Raw genomic sequence first — 15,287 nt, forward strand, 5'->3', positions numbered from 1 at the left:
GGATCAGTATTCTACTCAATTATTTCTGTCCTATTTTGAGTTATTACTAAATCCTGACATGGGAAGGGAGACCCTGTATATTCAGGGTGTCAGTTTTACAATATCTGTGGCATCCAGCCTACAGAGTTGACATCCTCACCTGTGAATGTGAGAGACTAAAGGGAGTTGGAGGGGATTTTAAATTTCCACAGGTAGCTTTTTGAATTGTGTAGAAGGACCAAGGAGCTGGACCGAGAGGTTAAGAGATTACAAGGAAAAGCTGTTTAGAAACTTTGTCATGTGATTGGAAGTTAAATTATGGGTGCTTTGCACAGTTTTCTACTTTAAGAAATTCCCAAGAAAGAATAGTTCAAAGAGTATTCTGTTGCTGGACATTTTTTACATAAAAACTTTGTGGTCTGCATCCTTAAAAGATTAAAATTTTAAAATTTATCTTTACTCCCAGCTATGTATTTTATTCCATAATTGAAAAACAAACAAACAGACAAAAACCAACAAAAAATTACAAGTTGAGGCTACAGAAGAGCTGCATTTATACCCAATAATGCTGCTTCATCATTAAGGGAATACAAAGGTGAATATATTTGACAATTTCTCCTATATTTCTTCATGCTGTAGCAGAGCTGAAATTGTCAGGTTACAATTTGCTGTGAGTGGCATTTAGAACTAAGGTTTCCTCATTGGCTGTCTTGTCCAATGACTGGAGCAAGTTTGTTCTCTGTTGAGGTGGAGGAAGGGACTGGCAGGTTGTGAAATTCAAATGTCAGATGTGCTAGAAAAGGCAGAGACCGACTCTTCAGAAGCGTGCAGTGAAAGGACGAGGGCAATGGACACAAGTTGCAACAGAGAAAATTCTGACTAAATAGAAAAAGAAAATTAATGGCAAGAGTGATTAAGCACAGGAACCAGGTACCAGAGGGGCTGTGGAATCTCCATCATTTCAGAGACTGAGAATGCTGTTGGAAAGGACCCTGAACAAACCCTGAACAAACTCAGAGGTTAGACCAGCTCTGAACAGACTGTTAGACTGGATGATCCACAGAGGTCCCTTTCAACTGAAGTTATGCTGTTATTGTGTGATTCTTTGGAATTTGTTTCCCCTCTGTGAATTTTGGCTGTTTCACAGAACTCTGGAAGTTCTTTTTCCCTTGATGAAAGACATATTTCAGGACTCTGTTCCATTTTTGATCATGCTGGTGGAGGGGCTGGGGAGTAGGGAGCAGCTCATTTTTAAGTACTTTCTGTGCTCAATCCAAATAACCTTCTGATTGCTGGTCATATCAATAAATGATTGTGTGTCAACAATTAAGTTATCATGATGGGACATTTGAATTAATATTCAATACAGATGTATCAGTTCACTCTTCACAGGCTTATAACATGAAGCAGGCAGTATTGTGTTGCTCTTTAAACTTAATTTCAAGTATAATTTTAAAGAGTAGAGATGACTTCTGTTCAAAAGAAAATTTTGGAGGATATGCGGTCTACAAGTAGTCACTGACATCAAACTCTAAAACAGTTTCAGTACTTTTCATTAAAGGTATGAATATGCTTCACATTTTAAAACTGAGATTGGGCTTAGGGGAAGCCTCAATGTGTACAGACACATTCAGTCTCATGATATTTCCTATGATTATACAGCTTTTTTTAACTCTTTAGTCTGAGGTACTCTTACGTCTTAAAAAAGCAAACTTGAAATTCTCTTTTGATTAATATTTATATGCACATTCATTCTGTATGTATTCACATAGGTGTCTGTTTGAATCCACACAGAAAGCATCTATCCCTCCTGAACCACACCCAGACCTTGAAAAAACTCAGTATATAGCAGTTCAGTACTATGTAAAAACCTGCCTTGTCTGTGGAACATATGGCAACATCTACTGTGATAACCTCTTAAACCTAAGTGCAGATGAGGTGGCTACTTCCTTGACTTCTCTCCATCTGTCATCCAAGTATTCACCTGATGCTTATTTGGACATTTCTCCTCAAATTGCATAATTGGTGGAAAAATCCAGGCAGTCCTTATGCATAGTTACCTTTTTTACTTTCTTTCATCTGCACCGATATCATTTGTTTCTGGGGAACTTAGAAGACCACACAGTGCAGTCTGTGGACTATGAATAGGCTGAAATGTCAGAGTGGTTGAACTCAGTGGTGTTAAGTATTTTTTCCATGCTGTCTTCCTACCCATTTCAGACAATATTTTTAGGTAGTTCCAAGCAGTATTGTGTATTTTGATGTGGACTAAGATAAAGCAAAACCTTCAACCTTGCTGAAGATGAGCTGCTCTTTGGAACTGAACAGTCTACTGCTGTACCCACCTATAGGTAACCGATGTTGCAGAGGCCATGGCCTTAGATAGACTCATTTAAACCACTAACTTGTGAAAGGGACGTTCCAGAAAATATTATAGAAATATCTCAGGATTGGAATGTCTTGTCTGCCATCTTTTTGTCTCTGACACCAATAAGAATTGTCTGCCCCAGAGCAAAATAGAACGGTTGCAAATGCTGAGGTATGTTTCCATTTCTCCTCTTTCTAAAGGCAACCATCAAAGGTCCAGCAAAGCCTAGATGATTTTGATGGCCTTAGTGTGTCTCTGGCAAAATTGTTTTGAGAAATATCTTAGTATTTCTATTTTTACTGGAACTAATTCTGGTACAGTTCAGTCAGATTTATTGCCTGAATTTAAGTTCTCTTCAGCTCGTTGCCTGGATTCAGATGACTGAATTAGGACAGACTTACTGTTTCCTCAAGTTTACCAACCTCCACAAGTTGTTACTTGATGTCCAAGTTTCACTATCTTTCCTAGCTGTTCTTTATTACATATTCAAATTTTCTTTTTTACATATTCAGACCTTCTCAAATACTTTCCACCTGGTTCTCTTAGAGTTAGCCTTTTTGACTAGATAGAACTCAGTAAATAGATCTAAGAAAACGTAACCCTAATAGCAAGAAAAAATCTCCAACCACCCACCAAAAACTGCAGAGAAACAATGTTAAGAATTAGGGATGGAATAAAGAACAGGTACAAAGCGATATTGGCTTTTCATACCTGTTGCTGTGTGCTGTTTTCTGACCTAAAATATAACATAAAAAAACATAAAGAACAGAAATGATGACTAGAACTGTGGAACTCCTTCCCTCTTAGGAGCGACAACCTGAAAAATGGAAGACTGATATGGGAGAAGGATATGATTAAAGCCTACAAATATATTAGTGTTATGATGAAGGTGAACAGGGAAAGAACAGTCCTTAGATATTTCAATAAAAGAATTGCAGGATATCAGGCCAAGTTGTCAGCTGACAGTTCAAAAATAAAAAAAGATATTTCTTAGCATAGCATATGATTAAATTGCAGAAGTCATGCCTTAATACATACTAGAGTCCAACAGTTTGGTGTTCAAAATGCAGTGAAATTAATGAATGAAAATTTATTACAAAGACATTGCCTTTGGCTGAAAAAATCCTAGATTCACAAATGGCTGCATTGATCTATAGACTATACATAGGAAGCATTCCTTTGTAATTGCCCTGTATTTCTGCTGTACTGTTATTTATTTCCCTTTGGTCATTATCAGGAAAGGGGTGCTGACTTATTTTATGTACATAGGAATTGCTATACTAAAGATAAAAATAAACAAAAGTCTTCAATTTTCTTGGTATTTTCAGTACTAAAGCATTTCTTATTTTGTCTAAAGAAATTTCAGATAAAGGCAGCTAAACAAAATTAACTGTGTGTCCAGCTTTTTATAGTGGTTTGACTGAATTTATTTAAAATCACAACCCTTTAAAGTAGGGAAGGCATCCATTCTCCCTTTTACTTTGCTCTCTAACTTTTTGCCTTAACTGCAACCATTTTATTGTGGATGAGTTTGGGGGTTTTTTTTAAAATAGTGTTCTCATCTGTCAAATGGCTTTTTTTTTTTTTTTACATAAAGTATACTATGTTGCCTTCATCTGTTCCTTACTAGCCTTTTTTACAGAAGTAACTTAACAAAGAAGTTGAATTATCAGGACCAAAAAATATTGCTTGAAGTTTAATTATTTTATTTTAATAGCAGGTTCCTCACCTAGCTCCAGTAGCAGCTCCTCTGTTAATCCAATGGCCTCCCTTGGAGCATTGCAGACGCTGGCAGGGGCTACAGCAGGCCTCAACGTTAGCTCTTTAGCAGGTAAGTTATGTGTTGTGGTGGGTTGGGGGAGTAGCTGATTAACATTCCTCAGCCTGTGCTGGTCCTGTGGGGTTATTTTTTCTACTCCCTGCTTTTTGTAATACTGCAGAGTATTTGAAAGGTTATCAATCTGGCTCAGTGGAAGCACTCAGTCATCTTTTATTTCCTCTTTCTTAATCCAGGAATGGCAGCCTTAAATGGAGGACTTGGCAGTGGTGGTCTTTCAAATGGGACAGGTAGCACAATGGAAGCCCTCACACAGGCTTATTCTGGAATCCAGCAATATGCTGCTGCTGCACTGCCCACACTCTATAACCAGAGTCTCTTAACACAACAGAGTATTGGTGCAGCGGGAAGTCAAAAAGAAGGTAGGCAGAAAGCTGTAAAAACAACTTGAGAGGGGTTGTCAAAAGGGCAGGGTTAGCCCTTGCAACTACCTTATCTGCAGATCTTTCATTTGGTGGCATTTTTTTAGAATCTTGGAGTTACTGAAGGTAAAGAAGGAAAACCTGCACGATCTTTCTGTAAAGGGCTGCCCAAAGTAGTTTTTGTACAGGAGGTTTCTCGCAGGGTTTATCTAGTCTTAAACACTTTGCAGTCGTACTCCTCCATTTTCTCCGGGGGAAGAAGGGTATAAGTGTACAGCGTGATACATCCCACTGTCAGAGAATCAGATGTGGGTTTGTTAATGTCATTTTCTTGGTCCTTCACCTCTTCCCATAGACACTTATGCCAGTCTCTTCACTCTTCAGATTCAGGTTCAATTTAATATTTAGTGCTAAGTAATGAAGAATGTAGGAGTAAGTTTTCAGCAGAATATGTAGGATGTTTAGAAAAGAATCTGTCAGATATAAAGCAGTACAATGATTTGTATTGTGTATTGACATTCACTTAGTTGTTTTGGGACCACAAGCTTTGCATAGCCATTTTTGTTTTAGTCAACATCTGGGAGTCAAACTCACTGTTTGAGCAAAGATCTGTGTTTTGCATAATGTGTAAATTTCAAGCAAAAATGGTGAGAAAGAGCTAGAATTTTTTGAATGATCAATCCCCACAAAGAGTCATGCTAATTTATTCTGGAATCAAGTTCTCTGCAGAAATGTGAACAGCAATTTGATTGTTTTATCCAGAAAATTTGGCTTGAGTGGCTCTTTCACCTTTTTTTTGTGCAGTGGGCATATGTTATCCATGCTGTTTCTGAATTTATATTCCTACTTGTCGTTTGAAGGTCCAGAGGGAGCCAATCTGTTTATCTACCATCTTCCCCAGGAGTTTGGGGATCAGGATCTGCTGCAGATGTTCATGCCATTTGGAAATGTCGTCTCTGCCAAGGTGTTCATTGACAAGCAGACCAATCTAAGCAAGTGTTTTGGTACGTTGGTACAGCTTCCTCACAAGGAGGAGTGGAGAGGCAGGCACTCTTCTGTTCTCTCTGAGGACTCATGATAAGGATCCAAGGGAATAGCATGAAGATGTGTCAGGGAGGTTTAGGCTGGATAGTAGGAAAAGGTTCTTCATCCAGAGGGTGGTTGAGCACTGGAACAGACTCCCTGGGAAAGTGGCCACAGCACCAAGCCTGACAGAGTTCAAGAAGTGTTTGAACAATGCCCTGAGACACATAGCGTGATTCTTGGGGCTGTGTGAAGGGACTTCAGTGATCCTTGTGAATCCTCTGCGATTCAGGATATTTTATAAATCATTATCTGTAGAAAGGTAGCTTCTTTTTTATAATCTCTTTGAGTATATTGTCTAGTCTAGCTTTTAGGTCAAGTAGGGAGTCTTTCTCTATCTTCCTGAAAAATAAGTAAACCAAACGCTTTCAGCAACAAACTGTATTTTCCTGATTTTCATTGTGACTTTTTACTTTTCCCAGTTTCATACTATTATGCCTCGTTATACTCTTCTGGCCCTAGATAATTCACCCTGAGATTAGCTCAGTGGGTTAGAGCATGGTGCTGATAACACTAGGGTCATGGGTTCAAACCCCATATGGGCCATTGACTTAAGAGTTGAACTCAATGATTCTTGTGGATCCCTTCCAACTCAGAATATTCTATGATTATGATTTGTGTTTGCAGACTTTAATCATGATATAGTTCCTTCTCTTCCCTCTTTGTCTTTTCAACAGTTGTTTGTGTTGCTGTATATACTACTTAGTACATTATAATTATGAATTATTTATATTAATATCTTTATATATAATTATTGTGGCTACCATATTGCATTCTTGTAGTGCTATAAGCTCTTGTGACTCTTTTGATAGATGGAGGTTCCTTCTGATGGAATAGGAGAAGTGAGCCTTTCTCTATGGTTTTGATAACTTTGTGTCTACATAATATCCCGAATTTTTTTGTATTTGAGGCAAGCGGTGTGGACAATCTGATGCTTTGTGAGAACACAACAATATGCTGATCATTAAGCTGTAACACATGCATATTATAGATAGGTAGCCATTGACTAGAGTGGGTTATTATTCCCAGTTTATTTAAAATAGGCTCCTTTAAAATCCTAGATAAGTTTGTTTTGAGGATGATCTTTTCCAGGAATGATATATAACTTGTCATCCAAGAGAAACCTAAATATAATAGTGGTACAAGTGCTACACTCCCTAGACAGCTACTTCACTTCAAAAAAATGTGCTCCCGTAGTGTCACGAGGGTGATTTCAGTCTTGTATCTTTAATGAGCTTTTGCATATAGATTAACATTTTCCACATTTGGTTTTCTCCCAGGTGTGAGTTCTTATAAAACAAACAGCAGTACTCATTTTTGTTGATAGACTAGAAAATGTTATTTTAATTTCCTGAGCTTTGTGTATCTTTTGGCCAAAGTTCCATATGTCAGAAAGCAAGGATTTGTTTGAGAGCCCTTAGTAAGGAGTTATTATGAAGAGTCTAAAACACTTGTGAGCTTCCGAAGGTGGTATTTCATGCCAGCTTCTCTGACCTTGTGAGTGCCTGCATTTCCAATTGTGAGTAGCTGTTTTGGGCAGCTTTGTCATGTTTATTATGTCTTTTCCTTTCTTCAGGTTTTGTAAGTTACGACAATCCTGTCTCTGCACAGGCTGCCATTCAGTCAATGAACGGCTTTCAGATTGGCATGAAGCGTCTGAAAGTACAGCTCAAGCGCTCTAAGAATGACAGCAAGCCATACTGAGCACCCTCCCCTCCGGGACTGGAGTGAGAAGGATCTTCTGGTAAGTTGGAGAGGAGCGCACTTAAGTGATTCGAAGCCCTAAGGCTGTGTTTTTACAGTCCTGGAAGCTGATCCATGCCTTCTATCTGGCACATCTTCCCTTGAAGACTCTGCTGCAGCCTCTGCTGAGAATCCCGCTTCGGATGGAGGACAAGTTTGTGCTTTTGTTTCCAGTGTTTTACTTTGGAGTTTAGGTGCCATATCGCTGAGGTTTTTTTGTTTAGTTTTGTTTTTTTTTTTTCTCCCTTATTTGAAGTTTGCTGTGTTTGTAACCAGTGTGTGTTGAGAAGGACCAATGCCAGCTCCTTGTGGATGGGGAGAGAAGGTTAAAGGGAGCAGCAGAAACTGACACCACACTGCCTTGGGTAGAGAGGAGAAGGGAAAGCAGAAATAACACAGAACAGCTGATGAAAACAAAGACAGGGAAGGAGAACAGTCTTGGGTGAAGAAGAACCGACTCCATGTAGTCTTTGTCATGCCCCATCTGCTCATGGAAGTTTCCTTAACTGTATGCCATGGTGAGGATTTAGTAAATCATCTCTAAAACAGGAGACAGGCTAAAAGAGTGAACATATTAACAAGCCAAAGGAAAACTGCAGTGTTTTGTTTTTTTTTCTGCCGTATATAAAGTAGTGTTTATATAGCACTGTGAATGTACACAGCACTTTATAAGATCATTAGATAATGTCTCTGCCCAGAAAATTTTACTGTCCATTTACAGTGGAATATTAATGAGATGCAGTGAATTTCTCCATATATAAGAAAACGTCTCCTATGTACTTTATCTAGGTTTTGTGGGAAGGTAGAGACAACTTAGTCTGGACGAATACATCTGAGGCTGGAAACAAACTTTTGATCCCTGGTAACCTGCAGACGTTTTTTGACAATTTTTCTTCTTAACAGTTGATCACATTACCCATTTCTGTGGAATAATGTCCTTTTTTGCTATGATAGCTATGAATTCCTTCTCATAAGCATAATGTAAGTGCTGATTGTTTATTGAAATGATAACTTCCTCTTTTGTTGAGGGGTTTTTTCTTGTTTGTTGGTTTTTTTAACAAACAAAACAATTTGTGCAGTGACATGGTCTAGTAATTAGGTGTTTTTTTATACTGCAGTTTTCCTTTAAGGTGGTGTGTACCAGTGCAGAACAGGCTAACCCAGGAGCTGTGGAACCAGAGTATTGAGCCATTCATTCAATCTTTTTTTGCCTTCTGGTACTAGCTATTATCTTCTCTATTGAGGGAAAATTGAACACACCCCTTAAGTGCACACACACTTTTTCTGCATATTAGTGAAATTGCTAATGCCTTGCTAAGGGCCTTTTGTTATTCACTGGTTTTAGGGGGCTCAAAGGACTTTTGACACTCTGGCCTGAGCTATTGTAAGAAATCCATGTAGAATTCCATTTCATAACCACCAAAATCCACCTCTGTCACAAGAGGAAGTTTACAATTTCTGTGTGTCTATAACAGAGGTTCGATTTACCTCGTATTTTCTTCTTTTCCTTGTTTTCTTTGTATTCCTACTTTGTGAGGCTGTTTCCCAGGGCACCAGCTAACACTGCAATCTGGAAGCCAGCTACTAGATGATGAGTGCCTGGGTCAGAGGTGGGGTCAGAACTTTGTGTTCTGCTCCACCAGGAGGAGCAGTAAACCCATCAAACCTGAGATCTCAGTCAGAATCCCCACTTGTGTGCAGTGATCTGTTGGGAATGTCAGGCATTTCCAGGAACTGGGCCCCCTGTGATCTCAAACCTCAGAAAACAAGGCCTGACCTGTAACTTCCAAGGGGGAGCCCTTTTCATCTCTTAGATTGAAAATCAAACAGTTAATGTCAGTCTGTCCATATTGATGGCAGACAGATACATCTGTCAGTATTATTCAAATAATTTTGTGGTGGCTAAATTTCAAAGGCCAGATTGCCAAATTTCCCAGTTCTGCTGGCATGTGGTACCCTTCTATGTTAATTATTTGAATCTCTCTAGAAACGTAAACATACAATGAAGTGAACCATGTACACTTGAATTCTGCACCATGGGAAAGATGTGTCCTGGTTTTCTGAAAAAAGAGTGTTGGAGTGTGAAGGCCTCCAGGGTGATAATGGGATTTTTTTATATATATATAAATAATATACTTTTCAGAAAAAGAAAAAAAAAACAGGAAAAAAAAACATAGTTGGGAGCAACTGCTCCAAGTGCAACCTGCTGTAACCAAGAATGTTGTTTCTATTTTTATAGAAGTTTTATACCGCTCCAGGGTGGAGAATATTTATTACCTAAATTATTTCACTGGAAAAAAAGGCCAGGGTTTTGTAGAATCCTGAATGTGATTGTTTAACACACATAATGATGTGCATGATTGAAACTACTGATTTTCAGTGGCCTGTTTGCAGCCCAACAACTGCTAAACGAGGAAGATGAATGCTGTGAACCAGTGGAGGAGAGCACTGTGCTCTGGGGTCTCTACAGTCACTCTTACCTTCTTTGTACCCTACCCCACTGTACTGTCCAAGACCTTTGTCCTGTTTTTCTTTTAACCTGATGCTCTGGCCTCTTTACTAGTCATTTCAGTTGCCCATAATTAGATATTTTAGCTTCTTCATCCTATAGTGTGTCCTCAATACTGTAACTGACGGATCAAGCTTGGCATTGTTGCAAATAGGTGTGACCCCTGTTGACTTCAGGAGATTCACCAGTTTACACTGTGGCTTAGTTTGATCAGTGACTCCTCCCAGACATAATCACCTTAAGTCACCTAACTTGGGCTAGCTCTTGTGCCTTACTGGCATAACTATAAGTATTGCCAAAAAGAAAAGGAAAATAAATCTATGCAGGTTAAATTTTAAAAGATGTGATCCTCAGATGGTTTGACTCAATGCAGTTCAGCTCTCTTCAGTAGAGAGCTGCATCAGTTTTCACCAGCTGAAGATGTTGCCCTTTTTTGTGTATTTGTTTCAGATTTCCTTTTCTTGGTGTATCAATGTGTATGTTGCCAAAGTTAATAAATGTATCAAGTTTGTGACTTGGGCAGAATTTTTTTTCTGATAACAGAACTGATCAGATAAAGTCAACTTTCTATGTCTGTTTGATGGCTGCCACTGATTATGGAGATTTAGGCTGCTCTTGCCTTTCAGTCTTAAGCCAGTTTTCTTCCTCACTCATTGACAGGAAAGTCTGGGATTTTGGGTACTTGGGATTTACATATTTTATTTTATTCTTAATTCTTATCATGCTCTCATTCAAGTGCAAATCAAATCAATGTCAAATACTTTATTTCCTGGATAGCAAGAAAAAAATCAGTTGGGTTCAAATAAACTGCAGATGGTTGCCTGAAGTAGCCACATGGACAAAGTATGCTGTATGCTCAAAACCAAAGAATCTGCATTTTCCACAACAAAAAGTAGGACTTCAGATTAAATACAATTCCTTATGATGCGTGCCACCAGGACGTATTTAACATATTTTAAGTTACAAGGTGGGATTATCTACTTCATAGATTTATTTTTTCTCAGGAGATATTTGATTTTACTGCTGTAATAAGGTGAAAGTATTATGAACTTAGTCTGATACTACTTAATGTCAGTATTTTAGTAACTGAAATCATAATTTTTTCAGTCCCCTAGATAATCAACAGTCCAAAATAGGATAGCTCTTTTTAGTTATTTCTTCCATTAGTGCAAAGCTTGCATTATTAAAAAGTTCCTTTGATATATAGTAACTAAAATTTAATCCTAAACAGAATGAGGATTGGAATTTTTCAAAAATCTCTGAGTCAGAAATGGGGAATAGCTGTTTATATTTTGTTGGTGAGGTAGTTTTCTAGCTGTGGACATTGCTGTCTGGAAAATAGGCACCTCAGAAAAATTTTCACTGGCAAATACATGTATCAAGAAAAAGCTTTTCTCCTGAATACTGAAGGTCACATAGTGTGATAATTCTATCATGCAAGCTGAACCTAACTGAACTGTTTCTTCTTGTTAATGATTGTGCGTTAGGGAAAAACAGCCAAACAGAATGAAGTTGTTCCTGTTTCATTTGTAAGTGTCTAAATACAACTTGCATAAAGCAAATTTCAAATGAAGGGTGCAACTATGAACATGTAAGATGCTTTGAAAGCCTCTTGTTGTGGGCATTTAAACCTGAGGATGTTTTATATCCCTGAACATACCTAGCACAAAATATGAAACACAGAAGGCAGATTTATCACTGTTGTGAAAATTAAAAAAGGACAAACTGGAATAACTTTCTCCGAGTCTTTAAGTTCTTCTCCAGCATCTCATGGTTCTGTTCTTGTAGGCCAGTCTTTCCGTAGGACTTTGATGAAACTTATTCTTTCCCCTCAACATTGCTAAGTGAAATATTTGAAAAATCTCTGTAAAACAAACAAATCACACAGAGCATTTTGATGGTACATGCATAGATGTCACTTGATTTCATGCTGCTTCTTGTTTCTCATGCCTCAGTTCATGATGAATTTGCCTTTCTAGTTTAGTAGCGAAACCTTACACCTATCTGCAAACTATCTAGAGTATTTCTAGAAATATAGAAAAAACTGCAAAAGTTTCATTGTACTCTGTTTGCTGGAGTTGGTTTAAACTCTATACTAAGTCCTTTCCTTTTATTGGAAAGCATGAAGAGCAAATTAATCTCAGCAGTACTAATAAGAGGAGTGTTGCCGGTTTAGTTGACAATGTGCTTCTTGTTGCTTTGGAACTAGAAACAACACTTGTTACTCTCAAATATGCTATAAATGCTGTAAGATAATATGCAAATCTCACCTTGTTCTAGTCTCTAACCAGCAGCTTTGAGATGTGCTGAAGACTAAGCCACAAACAGGAGCTAAAGGGGAATTGGGGAGGCAGAAAAAGAAAACAAATCACTTCCTCTCTCTTCTACCTCCCACTCTCAACCCAAAATGTTCCTTGTCACTTGCAGATCACAAGCTGAGGGGAGGGAACAGAGGTATTTATATCACTTAATATAAAAATTACTTTTTTATAAACTCTTCAAGAAAACTTCAGGAAACACAGTTTTTCTGCTCACCAAACTGGCAACAGTGACTGTAGAGCTTCTCAGAGCTCAGAATCCCCTCCTCATGAATTCAGGGAGCTGGGGGCTGTTACATAAAAGGTTGGGAACAGAAAATCCCTGTGCAGGTCTAGTGGTATGAAAAGTGCGCAGCTAGGACAAGTCTTAACTTGCAGTCAAGTCTTAAGGAATTCTTCTCCTATGTGTGGGCTTTTTGTCTTGTATAATCTTTTTTTTACCCCCCTTTTCCAAATTACCCACCCCCAGTTTCGTGGGCTCCTAGGGAATGAGAAGGGACTGTAGCTGAAGGATTTGCTGGGCTACTACTGCCTAAGAACTTCACATGTTAGAGTGCAAGGAAAAGTCTCAACCGTCAAACCACCTGTGAATCCCTTGTGTCCTCTGTCTTGTCTGTCATGGTCTCAGTCTCTGTGGCCAAATGTTAGCCCTGGAGTTGTATTTTTTTGAATTTGTCTCCTGGGGAGGGAGCCTGCTCTGTTCTTCTCCTAAACAGAGGTAGTGGAGACACTGGGCACGGGGTAAGGTGAATGCATGCTAATCAATGTGTCACTAGGCTGTGGAATGCTCCACAGACTGGGTGCTGAGAGGGAAATCCAGGCCTCTGCTTCCATTTGGTTTCTGGCAGTTTGATGTTTACTTGGTGTCCTTCATGTACTTTGACTTTTACTTGTCCATCGTTGGCATGTGCTGCCCTCCCCTGTCAACTCCCTTCCCCAGGAGATCTCATTGTACAGTGCCCATTCTTGTTCTCTCTCTCTGTGTTTGGATGTACTGCTCTGTGTAACTCAGTGGGTCTCCCTCTTTCTGGTTTGTTTTTTTTTCTAGATTCCTGCCGTTTGTTCATCGTTGTGCCTAAAGCATGTCGATGTGGCGTTCAAGTACATCGTCCAAATCCTTGTCTCTTCAGCTTCTCTGATGCTTGAACTCTCACCTTTGACCTTGTGTTGACCTTTGATGCTGATGTGTATTTTTATTACGTTTGTTTCTTTCTTTTTTTTTTTTGTGCTGCCAAATTGGTTTTGCTAGAAAGACTGCTGAAGGGGAATATTTAAACTTGCATTTGAATATAAAAGAATTTCTATTTTTCTAGACCTTCGTAAGATAACCACTTGATTTTGTGAATTTGATTCTTTGTAATTGTCTTCAGAGCAGCCTTGCTAGCATACCTTGTGGAGTATTTGTATTTCTGTGAACATACAGCCAATCACTTTCTAGGCTTAGTTTTTTCTGTGTGCTTAGTTTTAAAAACACAGTTCGAATTAAAAGTCAATTATATGGTGTGACTTAATCTTTCAGGAGACTTCCTAGTCACATTTTGCTGATTTGGTTTCTGTGCTTGAGGAGACAGCATGTGTTTTTATGAGTTCAAACTTGTGACTTGAAGTGGCATCAACAGAAAACACTTGAACTACATTTTCCTCTGATTGTAGCTACATTTTTACCCTGGCATTTACTGATTTTTTTTTAATTATTATTATTATTTTTTTCCCCCGCTTCCCTGTGTGATTATCAGTCTGCAGTGAAAATTTGATCAAAGTTGATGTTGTATTTTGTTAAGCTCCAGCATGCTTGGTTTTTTTGTAACTACAATCTCCTCAGCAAAATGTGATGGTTTTGTTTTAATCTTTCAAACTAAGATAGTGCCCAGAAATGTTTTGCATGTTTCCTGCTGTTTTCTTCACATCCTCGTATATATCACCTTCACCTCTCTGTTTTCTATAGTTTGTGCAAAAACTGAGCAATTTAATGAGTTTCAAAGGTATCCTTTAAATTGGTGGTTTTGGTATGACAAATATCTGATCAGAAGCCACCTGAGGGCATCTACCTGTGCACTTAGACTGTCTGCCTGACAGAGCACCTGGACCTTGTTCCATATCCAGTGCAGTCAGAGGCTCTGAGGGTGCTTGGTTGCACTGTTCACGTAGTAGAAGTTTTGGTGGAAGGGCATAGCTGGGAGCAGGAAGGTCGGGGAACTTCACAATATTTCTGTTTCCAAAGTTATGTGAAGTCAAGGCTCCTTTCAAACACTTACGAGCATTTTGTACAAGTCAGGGCACATTTCTGTGAAGTCCATCCCCAGTTTAAGACCATCAGTCAGAGCTTGGTGGCAGGATTCTGGAAGAATCTAGGTTAGCTCATGAAACAAAGCATTTTAAATATCCCAGAGAAAGCATTTGTAAACCTGATCCTACAACTGCCGGCTCTTTTCCCAAGTGACAAGCACAATACAACAGCCTCTGAAGCTGTTACCTGAACAGGGTACCATCCCCAGCTCTCTTCTCAAGGGCCTTAGCTGGGGAATCTCTGCGGAGATTTTTTAATTTTTGTTTAGTTTTTAATTGGGTAATGAGCTGAGCAGTTTTGCTGGCTTGCAGGATGAACTAGAACAGGTTACTGCTCTCTGGGTAGCAGGCTTCCCCCTGCCCTACATACCGTCTGCACAGGTGGGAACTGGGAAGTAGCTTCTAGATGAAGGCACCTGAAGAGTGTGTGCTGTGATGAAGTTTCAGTCAGCAGCAGCAAGCTAGTGTAGGTATCTTAACAGTAGAAATAATGTGAAATGAAATCCCAGGAGAAGGATTTTTGCTGAGTAAACAAATAGAGTTTCATTGGATAGAAATCTTAATTTTGTCCAGTGTTTGGGATAATGCAAAGATGTAAAGATTTTTTTCTACCCTACTCCCGAGTTGGCTGAGGATACTGTATTCTCAATAGGTGTTGACCAGACTTGTGTAGACAGTCCTTAATCTGCTTATAAAACAGAGCATGTTTGGATATGGTACATATACCTGGGAGTGAAATGTGAGGCTGGATGAAGAAAGGGTAGAGATTTATTTATTTGGGAAGTAGGGTTGTGGGCTGGCT

At 38.9% G+C, this 15,287-nt stretch overlaps 1 protein-coding gene across 12 annotated transcripts in view; it reads left to right on the forward strand.

The window, feature by feature from the left end:
• Window positions 1-13,893, forward strand: part of CELF1 (CUGBP Elav-like family member 1) — a 60,056-nt gene extending 46,163 nt beyond the window's left edge. For 9 of the 12 annotated variants that reach the window (XM_018082333.2, XM_029964175.1, XM_018082329.3 and 6 more), the window contains exons 12-16: window positions 4,065-4,178; window positions 4,361-4,546; window positions 5,407-5,550; window positions 7,206-7,373; window positions 13,248-13,893. In XM_018082333.2, the coding sequence (XP_017937822.1) occupies window positions 4,065-4,178; window positions 4,361-4,546; window positions 5,407-5,550; window positions 7,206-7,333 (572 nt within the window). In that variant the 3' untranslated portion in view covers window positions 7,334-7,373; window positions 13,248-13,893. The remainder of the gene's footprint in view (window positions 1-4,064; window positions 4,179-4,360; window positions 4,547-5,406; window positions 5,551-7,205; window positions 7,374-13,247) is intronic. The other 3 variants (XM_008919759.4, XM_018082336.3, XM_018082335.3) reach the window with 1 other exon arrangement.
• The last annotated feature ends 1,394 nt before the right edge of the window (window positions 13,894-15,287 follow it).

The sequence above is a fragment of the Manacus vitellinus genome, unplaced genomic scaffold (genome assembly GCF_001715985.3).
Source record: "Manacus vitellinus isolate BGI_N305 unplaced genomic scaffold, ASM171598v3 scaffold_6_pilon, whole genome shotgun sequence".
Lineage (NCBI taxonomy): Eukaryota > Metazoa > Chordata > Aves > Passeriformes > Pipridae > Manacus > Manacus vitellinus.